Source organism: Staurois parvus, unplaced genomic scaffold (assembly GCF_062004578.1).
Source record: "Staurois parvus isolate SC_StPar_1 unplaced genomic scaffold, SC_StPar_1.0 ptg000299l, whole genome shotgun sequence".
Lineage (NCBI taxonomy): Eukaryota > Metazoa > Chordata > Amphibia > Anura > Ranidae > Staurois > Staurois parvus.
This window is the reverse complement of record NW_028318095.1, coordinates 18,324,183-18,339,020: the sequence shown is the minus strand read 5'-3', so window position 1 is coordinate 18,339,020 and position 14,838 is coordinate 18,324,183. Positions and strand designations below refer to the sequence as shown.

Sequence of the window (14,838 nt, the reverse complement as noted above, 5' to 3'; positions counted from 1 at the left end):
TCCTTGGAGCTTACAATCTAAGAGACAATTGTTTCAAAGAAAACAATAAGTAATGCACTCAACCACCATGGTCTGTATGCACGCTCACCACATAAGACTCCATTGCTGAAGAAAAACATGTTGAAGCTCATTTAAAATTTTCTGCACAACATTTAGACAAGCCTGTGAATAACTGGGAGAATATAGTCTGGTCAGATGAGACCAAAATTGAACTCTGTGGCTGCCATAATACACACCATGTTTGGAGGTCAAATGGCACTGCACATCACCCCAAAAACATCATACCAACAGTGAAGCATGGAGGTGGGAACATCAAGGTGTGGGTCTGTTTTTCAGCATACGGTACTGGCAAACTTCATGTGCTTAAAGGAAAGATGAAAGGAAAAATGGACCAAGACATTCTTGATAAAAATCTGTTGCCATCTACAAGGACGATGAAGATGAAACGAGGGTGGACATTTCAGCAAGACAATGACCTCAAACACAAAGCCAAGGAAACTCTCAATTGGTTTCAAAGAAAGAAAATAAAGCTGCAAGAATAGCCCAGCCAATCACTTGACTTAAATCCAATAGAAATCTATGGAAAGGACTAAAGATCAGAGTTCACAGAAGAGGCCCACAGATCCTTCAAGATTTAAAGACTGTTTGTGTGGAAGAATGGGCTAAAATCCCACCTGAGCAATGCGGCGCCATGGTAGTTCATTGAGAACTACAATCCAACAGCCGTAAAAGCTGTCAATACTTGTAGTTCGCTGATTCACAGGGATCTGTGAATCAATGACATGGCCCTGTGGGCAGAGCATCTGGAAGAATGATCAAACATTCCCATAGACACACTCCTAAACCTTGTGGACAGCCTTTCCAGAAGAGTTGAAGCTGTTATAGCTGCAAAGGGCGGGTCAACTCAATATTGAACCCTACGGACTAAGACTGGGATGCCACTAAAATTCATGTGTGTGTAAAGGCAGGCGTCCCAATACTTTTGGCAACATAGTATATGTGAACCAGCACTTAAAAGTGTATGCAAACCCAAATACAAAAGTATTCTCTATTTTTTTCCTGTTTTAGCTTTCCTTAAAGTGTTATCCAGTGATCCAGATAGTGCCTGAACAAGGACTTTCTATTATATTTTGATAATGCTCTGTCCCCCAGGCATGCACCTGTGTTGTCACCCTGTCTCCCAAAAAAAAAAAGACTACAAGTTTCAGCACACATTGCACAAGAATGGTCCACTGATGTCAACAATAGGGAACCCAGCCTGGCAAATGCTAAGACTGCAAAGCCTAAGGACTTCAAAGACCATTAATAACTTTTGTGGCTAATGAGCTTCATCAGTTAATAGTCACAAATTTTAAAATGTAAATAGCAGCAAAAACTTTTACAGACTAATATAGATTGTATAACTGCAGGCACGTCATCAGAAATTTCAAATATCATACCACTGACCACGTTTGCAGGGGTAAATCCTGTTTACTCACCAGGAGCATACTCCATTGCAATCATAAGGGCCTTGTCTTCTAAGAAATTCTCATAGTATTCAATGATGTTTGGATGATTTAATAGTTTCAGCACTTGACATTCATTCTGGGCTGCAAGACGCTCATCTTTGGTCATCTGCTCCACAGGTATTTGTTTGATGATCACCAGCTTCTGGTCTGCTTTTCTCAGACAGAGGTGCACAATCCTGCAGACACACAAATATGAATTGCCAGCTAGAAGAGACCCCACAGATCACTGAAGAACTATGTTTTGAAAAGTCACCTGAATGACACTGGTTATGTGCTACTTCCACAAAATGTTACACATTGTGCCATAAATCTAGTAGGTTACCATAAATGAGTCTAAACTAAATTGGTGCTAGAAGCAGTGACAATGGAGCATTGCCATGTAAGAGAAAATCAAGGATGAATACAGGTGGTCACTTGTGCGATACATTTTTCAAATTGAAAAATTCAAAAAAGCTTGTTAACTGTTTACCATAATAATTCCAGATGAGATTTTATGCAAATAAAAATCTGTACAAGACAAAGTGGCATTTTCTCCAGGTTCCTGACACCCATAAAAAAATAAACAATTCAGAAGCTTGTTGGTTGTATAAAATGAAATCTGAAATTTATGTTTTTATTAGAAGGACCTAGAGACAACAATGACCCGTTTGCTCATAGCCTTCAGATGACCATATATTATAGTGACAGCTGAGCATTTTAATCATGGTTAGCTGTGACTGAGTGACTACCAGATCATGTAGGGGGTCAATCAGAGAGCAAACATAAGCTGTTATATATGAATCAACCAATATCACACAGAGAACATCTAACTTTTTTTAAAAAAAAACTCTTCATGTGAAAAGAGAATGAACTTTTTGAAGTGTTACTAAACTCGGGACCATTCACTATATCTGGTCTCCCACAGTACACAGAACATAAAATTGGAGTTATTTTAGTCAATATAAACTACTACATACCTTTTCTCATCAGCAGTTGGAGCAGTTTTGTGACTGCTATCAGTGTCAGGCAGAGAACTGGTTAAAGCTTGTAGGAGGAGTTTTCTTTCTGCTTTAGGAGGATGCAGAACCCGACCTCTGTCTGGACAGGGCTGATTGGCCCTGTGATGATCACATGCACTCTCCCAAGGGAAAAAAAAACCCTCACTAGCAATACACACCAAACAGAGCATGTGCAGAGTGACTTCACACGACATGTCTTATCAGGAGATAAGAGGGGGGCACTGGAATAATGGGAGGAACAGAGAAGTCAGGATTAATCAGCGTTTTTACACAATGCAGAGAATTAACCCCTTAGGTTCCACAGTGAGTATAACAAACATGCTTTACTGTATATACAGACTGATTTTACTGTTGTGGGTTTAGTGACACTTTAGCCAAGTTTGTTCTACACTAACATGATGGGTGAGTCTAGAACAAGCTCATTGAAAGTCTGGGTACTCTGGCAATCTAAGGCAGGATGGACAGATGCCTTGCTGCCTATTTTACTTGGGTGACAAAGCTGCCTTTAAAATACAGCATTAAAGTATAAATTCACCAAGAAGCATTAGGGTTTTTGGTTTAAAGGATAAGTTCACAGTTCATAAATGCACATTTTTTTGCAGATAAAGCATTTAGCCTGTACAGCACTGCACCAGTGACCAGCAAATCACTGCTGCCATGCAGGTTTCCAGCAGACTGTCAGTTTAATCTGTGTGCTCGTATCTCGTATGAGCAGACAGCTTAACACTGACAGGAAGACTGAATGAACTACAACAGTGCTCCACAGAGGCGCAGTAGTTCATTGAGAATTACAAGCCGACATTGCAAAGGATGTTGGGACTTGTAGTTCATTCGTTCACAGAACTCTGTGAGTAAATGATATGGGCTTGTGGGTGGAGCACGGCCACGCCGATTTAAAAAACTTACAGCTGGTACGGGGAACTCGGGTATCAGGGAGCAGATGGAGGACGGGTGGAATACGTAACATGTTCCCAAAAAAGGTTGTGTCCTAAGTAATCATGTCCCGTGGTGTAAAAAAAAATTAGGAATTATACTTTACCAGTAAAATCCTTTTCTTGGAGTACATCACAGGACACAATAAAGTTAATACTCATAACTACTGGGGTTATGCTGCCACCTTCAGAGCGGGTGCTCAGTGTCCTGTGATGTACTCCACGAAAAGGATTTTACAGGTAAACAATAAATCCTAACTTTTATTACACCACAGGACATGATTACTTAGGACACAACCTTTTGAACAGTGAGGACTACTTAAAGTGTTACTAAGCTCACAACAGTAAAATCAGTCTGTATATGCAGTAAAGCATGCTTGTTATACTCACAGCGGGATCTAAGGGCTAAAGGGCTCATGTACTCTGCAGCTGCTAGACTGTGTTTTTTCAGCAGCCCCTAAACTCTCCTTTATGTTTTCCTACGTGTCGTTTACAGCAGTTTACAGGCAGTTGAGCTGGCAGGCATTTTTTTGAAAGCACAAAAATTGCGTTCAGGGTAGAGTTTACCAGCGTTTCAAACACCAAATGCTTATAACCACGTGTAAATGCGTTAATGCGCATTTGTGTTTAGAGGTGTTTTTGGGCTGGTCCATATCCAGATGCTGTCCAGAGCCTTTTTTCTTCATCAAAAATGCATGCACAGCGTTTTCTATGTATTCAAATGGACCTATTACACCAGCGCAGTCAGTTCCAGGTTTCGCATGCAGGAAAAAATGGTAGAACGTGCCGCATTATTTCTGCACAGAACTGTACTGAAACACATCAAAACACAGCAAAAAAGCACAAGGAGTGTTGTGTTCATTCCAGAATGCATCCGGAGGCATTACAGCACTATGTAGCTCCTCCCACAATGCCAAGTTTGTTTCACGAGCCACTTTTGCTACAGTTGCAACTCCCATCAAAAAAAATGGTGCTTTCTCTATTTCTCAGAAAATGTCTCAAATAGTTAATTATTTACTATTTTTCAGTGCATTCTGGGCATTTGGGAGGGTCTCGTGAGGTTATCTTATAAAAACGCTTCTTGTGAGCAGCATGACCACCTCCCCTGACATCCCCCTGACGAAGCCACGTGACCCGGTGGCGCAACGTGTAGGGGAGGGGCTCTGACGTCACCACGCACTCAAGGACTAGACAGCAAGTATAGGCTGTGTGCGACACACACACAAAGGAGGCTCTTTATCTAATACAAAGCGTGATATCTATGTATACATTGTGAGTGTATAAGCATATTGGGTACAAATTAAACGGCTTTTAAAAAGGATAAGACACTATATTTCCTTTCTTTCATATATTTAAACGATGGACAAACAGAGAGACGGAGGAGTAATCCTTCAGTAAACAGAGGGAGAGGTCCATGCACCCCTATCCATAATTAAGGATTGGATTATCCAGGAAACTCCAGTGGACATCTATTATCCAGCAGATCGCAAACGCAGAGCAGCTGAAAGGTCCAGCCATTATTAGGACACAAAGTTATGTTTGCCTAAATTATATGTTAGGCTTTCATTGAGGTGAGCGCATATTGATATTCTAATTCGGAGGGCACTCACACAAGAAATAGACACCGCTTGAATCATATGAATTCACTTTTGGGACTATCACTATTTATAATATTTTATTTTTTATTTATTTTTATTTATTTAGATTTAAATATTCATTTAATTTATATAATTTTTCACTATATAATTTTCTATAATCATGTCACATGTTGCAAATGCTATTTTGAATTAAGCACAGGATTAATGACAAACAATTGATGATTTATTAATGAACTTATAAAAGTTCAATACCAATTGCAGTGTTTATGGAGTGCGACATTTAAGTGGTTTTATTTGTGGTTTTGTAACACATGGTTATGAGAATGTGTATTAATGTCAGCAAACCATATTATTAATGATATAGCACGATACTCACTTTAGAAATTTTGTGGCTCACAAGCGTATTTCACAAACAAATTTTAACATCAAATAAAGGTCCAATGGAGTCAAAGGCGGCCACAATCCATATGAAGCCCTGCACAAAGGATTTTACTAAGAAATCAGATGGGAAAGGTCTTTAAAACAGGAAAGACTGAGATTTTCCCCTTGCTGGTACTTAATGTCATAGACATCTCCACACAAGACTGGAGAAAAACCAAAATGCACCTAAAATATATTGTGAAGGATCAAACTTGCAAGCCTCACACCAAGTGAAATAAGCCTTCCTTATATGATGATACACTTTTCTGGAGGCTGATTTTTTTTGCCTTGAGAAGGGCAGAAATGACAGTCACAAACACCCGTATACCTCAGGGCTTGAGCTTCAACAGCCATGAAAAGCCACAACTATTAAACAGGAAGAAAGATTGGGTCCTGCTGCAAAAAAGTTTGAATGATCTGGGAGAGCCCATGACTCACATGCCAAGAGACAATGTCCGCATACCATGTTTTTCTTGGCCAACCAGATGAGATCTTAATCACCAGAATGTACTCCAACTTGATTCTGTGCAACAGGAGAGGAAGAAGCTGCAAAGGAGGGAAGGCATAGATCAGGGAAAGGCCAGCCAAATCACCCGAAGCTCCACAATGTTGATCAACAACTTCTGCTCCCCACAAAAAGAGGAAGGGGAAGAAAAGCACCCATGCATTCCAAATCAATGAAGGCCCAAAAGAGGTGGTCATGCAAGCCAAAAATGGTCACTGAAAATTTTTCCCGACAAATAGGAACCGTCTGACTTTGCCCCAAAACATTGCAATCACCAGATAAGGGCAGGGATTCAGAGCCAATCTGAACCTGAGGGATGCAATTACAGGACTCTGGTTGTGCAAGGGCTGCTCTGGATTATTTTAGGAGATGACGTGGAGCTGTGCCAATACTATGCTGTAGCTGCAAATGCTGAGCTGTTGATTACACAGGCTTCTGTGCCAAGGGAAACTGAAAATGGCGTCCTGGATTATTTTAGGAGTTGACGTGGAGCTGTGCCAATGCTATGCTGTAGCTGCCCATGCTGAGCTGTTGATTGCACAGGTTTCTGTGCCAAGGGAAACTGAAAATGGCATCCAGGTGAGCGCGATGACATCACTGTGCCTGATCCGTCCCTTTTGAACAACGCTATGATGATGTGTCATTCCAGTCCTGAACTTCTATAAGCCCTCCCAGCTCAAAGCACCAGGGAACACTAGGTGACTGACACATTTTCCACATACAGAGGCACTTGCTTTTCCTTATAATAAAATAAGGTATGGAGCTAAACATACATATTAGATGAACAATATTGTTCATCTACTATGTGTGTTTAGCGCCATACCTCATTGTATTGTTTGGTCACAAGTGATTTTTCAGTTCAAGAAGCAGCAAACATTTTTTGTAATATTTTTATTTTTGTTGGCACACTAAATGTTGAGTAATTATTTATATTTTATTGCATAGAAGATACAATGTTTGTGTAAGGTAGTTTATATCACTTTTTTGCATGTAAAGAGAAGGCGCTTAGTTTCTTACTAACTTGCTTTTCCGTGTCACAGCACCAAAATGTACGATCTTCACTTATAACAGCTTGCACGCCTTGCAGGGGCTTCAAGGTCTCAACTCCCCAAGGAGCTCACTGCCCTGGACCAGCCATTTTCAACCAGGGTGCCTTGAGGTTTCTTCAGGGGTACCTTAGCAAAATGTCTAAAAACTGCCCAAAACATGTATACAAGCCAGCGGGTGGAACAAGCCTGCCTTTCAGTTATACAAAGCCACAGGTTTTCACAGTACACCACTGCAACCTTCTAGCCTCCGGCATCCTGACAACAAATGATATCATCAGTTGATAAGGGGGATGTTGGTTTCCTGCACAGCATCCTTGTTTGACTCTCCCCCTGCCCCTCTCCATCAGTGATGGGGTCACATTAGCTCAGTGATGGAGAAAAACTGAGGGAGAAGAGAAACATTGGAATACTAGTCAGTACCAGTGTGCAAAAGTGTATTTGCTTTGAAAGAATAAACCAGCTCTAACGTTGGGTGTCCTACGTGTATGGATGTTTCTGCATTGTATAAAACTCTTAGAATATTTTTATACATTTTAGAATGGGGTGCCTCAAGACTGTCCATAATTTTAAAGGGTGCCTTGACTTAATAAAGGTCAAGAAACACTGACTCCACAGCACTTTGCTAGCGAGGTCACCAGATACTGGGTACCCCAGTGACTACTGGCTGCCAGATCCAGCACCAAACAGCAACATCTTTAGACACCACAAAGGAGAATTACCTACGGTAGCTAAAATCTGAGGCCTAGCTGAGCTGGGAGGGGTTATGCCTGTGCAGGGAATTCTTTTTTATGGCTAGTGTCCATTTACCTGCAGGTAGCAGCATAACCCAAAAAGTAATGAATGTAAAGTGCCTTATGTTCTGTGGGGTACGAATAGGAACATCAATTTACAATAACATTCATATAACTTATGTACCTTCACCAAGTTTGGATTATGGCAACACTCCTGTTTTCCTTAATCAGCCTGTGAAATTGTCAGCTACTATCAGCAACACCATGCAGTGGTGTCAATCATTCCCCCCTTACCATCAACATCCTGACAACATATTTGTAAAGAGGAAGTGTATGCATGTAATTCTCAGTATATTGACAGGCGCATGAGTATGCCCATAGGTATACACTGCCGGGATGCATGCTCATGGACTGTTATTAGTGGTGGGTGTTCATATAAGAGCTCTCTCTTTGATGTCATTTGCCCGCCTACTGCTTTCTAAAAACAAAGAAAAGCTGACTGCAGGCTCTAGTTCAGAAAGCTGTCAAACAAAGATAAGTGCATAAATCAATATATTGAATATGTTATTTTCATCAGCCTGAATAACTTGACGCTTGTCTATTGATTTGGTGACGGTGGCAGTTTATTTCCACTTCACGGGAGCGCTTTTTTTTTTCTTTGGGCCGGCGGCATTCATCGTGACTGACACTGGATCTACTTCAGGGGACAATTTTTTTTTCAAATAAAGGACTGTAAAAACTGTAGTTGTGTTTTTATTCACTTTTGACACTTTTTTAGTGAATGAGTAGGGGTATTATGTACCCAATACTCATTCACATGGGGGGGGGGGGGGTCCACAATCACTTTGAGCCAGCCATAGATGAGTCGAAAATTGAACATTCTGTCAAAAAATGAAAATAGCTCATCCGATTGTGCCATTTGTTTAGTTTTCTAAAACAAAACGGCATGTAGGATCAGGCACTTTCAATTGCAGCATGAAAATCTTGTGTTGCAGCTGGCACACTAATGATATAAAAAATGAGCAATTTAACAACCAACAAGAATTTGTGTTCGGTTTTCAAATCTATGGCCGCCTTTATATCTGGTCAGTACTTAGGGTAAAGATTGGTTGACCCTCAAGTGTATTTATTACTTCCCCAGTGGTGTCACAGCCAGTACGAGAAGCTGTCTGGACACTTTAATTTGGGTGGTGTCATATACACATTTTTGCGTCTTTCATATAGGTGAGGTATGGGGCACTGATGTAATATTAAAGTAGAACTATAGGCAAAACGTTTTATATTTTCATTTTGGATAGAGTAAGGGAGGGTTATACCCCCGGTCAGATTTCTTTTTCACAATCTGTATCCCATTGCGGAAATTTCCCTTCAATTCCTGTCCTATAGCCAAACAGAAAGTGAGAGGAAATCCCGGTAAATTAAAGGAAATTCCTTGGAGACCCCCCGGCCACCAGAACTATTGTCCTCATTGGAAAATTTCCCCTCTATTACTTTTCAGGGGACAACCCAAAATCTGGGATTTTCTTTTACTTTCACTTTCAATGATAATGTTAAATAGGACAAATAGAAAGAATGAATCTCCCTAATGGGGGGCACAAACAGCTATAACAACAGAGGTTCTAATCCCTCTCCACTCTATCAAAACTAAAAAGAAACGTTTTGACTATAGTTATACTTTAGTTTTATTGTTACGTAATGTATGCTATTTCAGCGATATTTGTACTAGTAAACTTTATCCACTTATCGACCGTTCACATACCTGGCATATGTAGGAAGGTAGTGCAGCGCTCAATAACACTCATATATATAAAAAATGGCAGATATGTTGGCATAGACTTATACTGCAATAAAACGTCATATACTGAAAGCAAATAAACAATGAATGAATACACATCGTGATAGATATTAGGCAATAGCAGTAACCGTGCCCCCCTCACTCCCACTCTGTAAAGTGTAAGGTGGGTACAGCTAGTCAAAGTGGGTAAGCACAGTCCACAAGTGATGGTCCTTACTTCCGGTACAGCCGCCATCTTTCTATACCCAGGAAATAGTCACTTTTCCCATGCAGTACACCCACGCATGTGTGGAGGAAGCATTCTATGTGACATCCCTATGTAAGTGCAATCCTTTTGTTATTCAATAAAACGCACTTTACTTTGGCATACTACACTATCAGAGTTTTTTATATATATCCTACAACATCTGGATGAGTGGTACACCCAGCGGTGATCAGGAGCCAGGATATCCAGCTCACCATCCCCAACAGATGAGATGTCTGGAGGAGCTTACCTGACAGCATTGGATTAAAGATCCTATTAGTGATCTTGAAGGCACATAGGCCCATTGGGTCGCAGAGTGGAGGTGAGGGGGCAATTCAGCCAGAGGGGGAGAGTCACGCACCAGCACTGAATGTTCTGTGTTATTATACACAATGCATGAAGTTTTACTGTGTTGAAACACCATCACTTATCATCTTGTGGACTGTGCTTACCCACTTTGACTAGCTGTACCCACCTTACACTTTATAGAGTGGGAGTGAGGGGGGCACGGTTACTGCTATTGCTTAATATCTATCACAGTATTGTATTTATTCATTGTTTATTTGCTTTCAGTATATGACGTTTTATTGCAGTATAAGTCTATGCCAACGTATCTGCCATTTTTTATATATATGAGTGTTATTGAGCGCTGCACTACCTTCCTACATATGCTTTACGTTACTGTTTGGTATCAGTCTGAGTGCTAGCTGCTTTGTACTATAGGCACTCCATTAAGCGCAGGAGGATCATACAACATTCACATACCTGGTATGTCACTGGTCTTCAAGTGGTTGTACCAGGGTGATGCCTGCAGCTGCAGATATCACTGCGGTACCGTTTTTTAGAGCTGGCGGTCAGCCCTCTTGTAATAGTGATCTGAACGGCTAACTAGCCATTGGATTGGTATTATTAGCAGCAGGAGAGTCCCCCTCTCCCGCCACCTTCTGCTGCTTACTCTGGATCTCCCATCCCAACGGGAGACCCAAGCAACCAGCCAGCGTGTCCACCCACTAGCCAGAATCGGCTTTGATTAGCTCTCTGCTATGGTAACCCGGAAGTGATGACTGCAGTGTACTTCTGCTTACCCGGATGTCAACAGCATCAATTTTAAAAACTCATAAGCATTAAAAAACAGTGATTTTGATATTTTGAATGCTTTTAGGTGTAGAGGAGGGATTTGGGGTCCTCTAGACCCCAGATCTCTCCATAAAGAGTACCTGTCATGTGTCTATTGCTGTCACAAGAATGTTTACATTTCTTGTGACAGTAAAAAAAAGTGATCAAACTTTTTTTTAAAGCAACAGTGTAATAAAAAAAATTAAAGTGCCCTGTCCCCCCCATGCAAGCGTGCAAAGGCAAACACAGGCATCAGTCCAGAATGCACGCAGTGATAGTCCCACACATGTGAGGTATTGCCATGAACATCAGATCATGGGCAGTAATTCTAGACCTCCTCTGTAAGTCTAAAGTGCTAACCTGTAAAGGCTTTTAAAGCGCTGTCTATGGATAGTAAAATTTACATAGCTTGTCGCCAATGTACGGGTGTGCGCAATTTTAAAGCGTGGCATGTTTGGCATCTATTTACTCAGCATAACATCGTCTTTTATTTTACAAAAAAATTGGGTTATGTATTGTGGTTTTTTGCTTTAAAATTTTAAAAGGTGCATTTTTTCCCCAAAAATTGTGTTTGAAAATCCACTGCGCAAATGCTGTGTGACATAAAAAATTGCAAAACTCATCAGTTTATTCTTTAGCGCCTCTGCTTTAAATAACATATATAATATTTTGGGGTACTGAGTAATTTTCTAGGAAAAAAAAAAACCTGATTGTTACATGTGAACAAAAAGTGCCAGAAAAAGCCTAGTTCTTAAAGTGGAGCTCCAGTCAAAAAAAAAATAAAAGTCAGCAACTACAAAAACTGTAGCTGCTGACTTTTAAAAAACAGCCACTTACCTGTCCGTCAATCCAGCAATGTACTCACTGCTCCCTGGTGCTGGCATCTTAACTGTGGGCACCCAGCTTGCGGCTTCACAGCTGGATGCTCACTGCGCATGCATGAGTAGTCCTGAGCATTGTGAATGGTCCCGTAGTCTTCTGGGACCTGTCACGTGTCCCAGAAGAGTACTGGAAGGGAGAACAGCTTCTGCTTCCGATCACCTAGGCAATCGCAGTGGAAGAGGGTACCCCTTCAAAATCCCAAATGTGGCAATTCCTCATGGGGATCGGGGAACCAGTGCTTAACTGCTTCCCCACCGCCTATAGCAGAACTACTGCTACAGGGCGGCAGAGCTGCGCAAAATCACGTGTATATATACGTGATTTCGCATTTCAGGGTAGGAAGCACACGCACCGCCCTACCCGCCCTGCTGTTGGTGGCTACAGCTGTCGATCACCAGGCCCTGGCCAGAGATTCCCCGCCGACACCCGGCGATCGCCAAGGAACACTGAGAGGGGAGAGGTCTGTGTGTAAATAACACAGATCTCTGCTCTGTCAGCACAAACCTGCTGCTGTGTATTTCTCTGTCAGCACAAACCTGCTGCTGTGTATTTCTCTGCATGCAGAGCAATACAAAGCAGCTTGTCTTCCTAGTAAAACACACACAGCACACAGTTAACCCTTTGACCACACCAGATGTTAACCCCTTCCTACCCAGTGTCATTAGCACAGTGTCAGAGCTGTTTATTAGCACCGATCGCTGTATTGGTGTCACTGGGGATGTCAGTGGCAGTTAGTCAGTTCCCCACCGGTGTCAGAATGCCTGCCACAGTCATACTATAAGTCGCTGATCGCCGCCATTACTAGTATAAACAAAAATAAAAATAAAATCCCAGTATATATACACACCGCCATTTGTAAATCATATAACTTTCACGTAAACCAATTAATTTACATGTATTGGGATTTTTTTTCAGCAAAGACATGTAGCAGAATACATTTTGGCCTAAATTTATGAAGAAATTTGATTTCTTAAAATTTTTTATTGGACATGTTTTATAGCAAAAAGTCAAAAAAATTATTTATTCAAAATTGTCAGTCTTTTTGTTTATAGCACAAAAAATAAAAATCGCACAGGTGATCAAATACCACCGAAACAAAGCGCTATTTGTGGGGAAAAAAAGAACCTACATTTCATTTGGGTGCAGCGTTGCATGACTGCGCAATTGTCAGTTAAAGTAAAGTGCCGTGTCGCAAAAAATGGCCTGGTCAGGAAGGGGGGTAAATCCTCTGGAGGGCAAGGGGTTAAAGCGCAATGTCCCCTTTTGGGTGGAGCTCCACTTTAAGTGGTTATACTGATTTTTATATTCAGGTGAAGCCACATCTGTCACTTTTCAGTGACCACTTTTGCTCAACACGGCTCTCTATAACCTGATATTTGAACATATTTGTTTTGCAGTTTTGGTTACAGTGATGGCGCTTATTAAGTGGGTTGGCGCACTGTGGGGCGTTTTGATCTCTTGAATCCCCTATTCTTTTTGACCAGTCAGTTATGTCCCCCCCCCAGGTTTTCTGATCAGCACATAAAATACAGACTGTGGTGTAACTCCACCATACATCCCCCCTGCACCGTATACACTCCATCCAGCACTGCCTACTCACCATTAGAATGGCTTCCTAATAGTGACAACGGTGCCTGTGGACTCGGCACCATCATGGCCACTCAACCCAGCGGTGACAACACAGGTGTACATTCGAGAGACAGTTGTCACCCCATAACAGGAAGTGACCTTTTCTGGCAGGATTACCTTAAACAAAGCTGAAGCTGACACCATCTTCTGAAAAAAACAGATCTCTGCTTGTTATTTCTTCTAATATCAAATGGGCACTCCCTGATTACAAAAGACATAACAACGAAAAAAGAAGGGATACGTGTGGACGGTTGGGAGCTCCGCCCACTTCCAGGGACAGGAAAGGTGACCCCGCACCGCATGCTGGGACTAGTAGTTCTACAAAGGCTGGACAAGCCATGCCCGCGTGTTGTACTGATGTTCTCCGGGGCCGACACGCTGTGCTCCCGAGGACCCGACACATCCCTTCTACATTCTAACAAGCTCACCCGAATGCCCCTCTGCCGACCACCCGGATTCTCTGATATTTCTCCATCTTGCAGACCCCTGGAACAAACGTCCCTCCGTCTCCATGGCAACAGTTCCGACAAACCCTACGGAGGCTGCGGGGGGACAAACAACTGGAAAACCTCTGGAATCCCGGAGGGGGATGTGATTGGACTGTGCCAGGGTCACATGACTGCGGGGTCTTTTGAGTATGTGAGGGCGGTACGGGTTGGGGTGTCTGCGTCTGTAGAATAGAGATCTGTATATAAAAGACATATCCTATAATAAAGATCTGTATATAAAAGAAGACTTCTCCTATAATAAAGATCTGTATATAAAAGACTTCTACAATAAAGATCTGTATATAAAAGACATATTCTATAATAAAGATCTGTATATAAAAGACGTCTCCTATAATAAGGATCTGTATATAAAAGAAGACTTCTCCTATAATAAGGATCTGTATATAAAAGAAGACCTCTATAATAAAGATCTGTATACAAAAGAAGACTTCTCCTATAATAAAGATCTGTATATAAAAGACTTATAATAAAGATCTGTATATAAAAGAAGACTTCTCCTATAATAAAGATCTGTATATAAAAGACTTATAATAAAGATCTGTATATTAAGACTTCTCCTATAATAAAGATCTGTATATAAAAGACATATCTTATAATAAAGATCTGTATATAAAAGAAGACTTCTATAATAAAGATTTGTATATAATAAAGAGTTGTCCTATAATAAAGATCAGTATATAAAAGAAGACTTCTCCTATAATAAAGATCTGTATATAATAAAGAGTTGTCCTATAATAAAGATCTGTATATAAAAGAAGACTTCTATAATAAAGATTTGTATATAATAAAGAGTTGTCCTATAATAAAGATCAGTATATAAAAGAAGACTTCTCCTATAATAAAGATCTGTATATAATAAAGAGATGTCCTATAATAAAGATCTTTATATAATAAAGAGATGTTCTATAATAAAGATCTTTAT

At 40.9% G+C, this 14,838-nt stretch overlaps 1 protein-coding gene across 1 annotated transcript in view; it reads right to left on the bottom strand.

The window, feature by feature from the left end:
- The window catches only part of NEK8 (NIMA related kinase 8), a 108,551-nt gene extending 94,564 nt beyond the window's left edge, over positions 1-13,987 (bottom strand). Inside the window, exons 1-2 of the mRNA XM_089682987.1 lie at positions 13,836-13,987; positions 1,479-1,684 (exon numbers count right to left, since the gene is read on the bottom strand). Coding sequence (XP_089539113.1) covers positions 1,479-1,684; positions 13,836-13,882 — 253 coding nt within the window. The 5' untranslated portion in view covers positions 13,883-13,987. The remainder of the gene's footprint in view (positions 1-1,478; positions 1,685-13,835) is intronic.
- Positions 13,988-14,838: the final 851 nt, after the last annotated feature.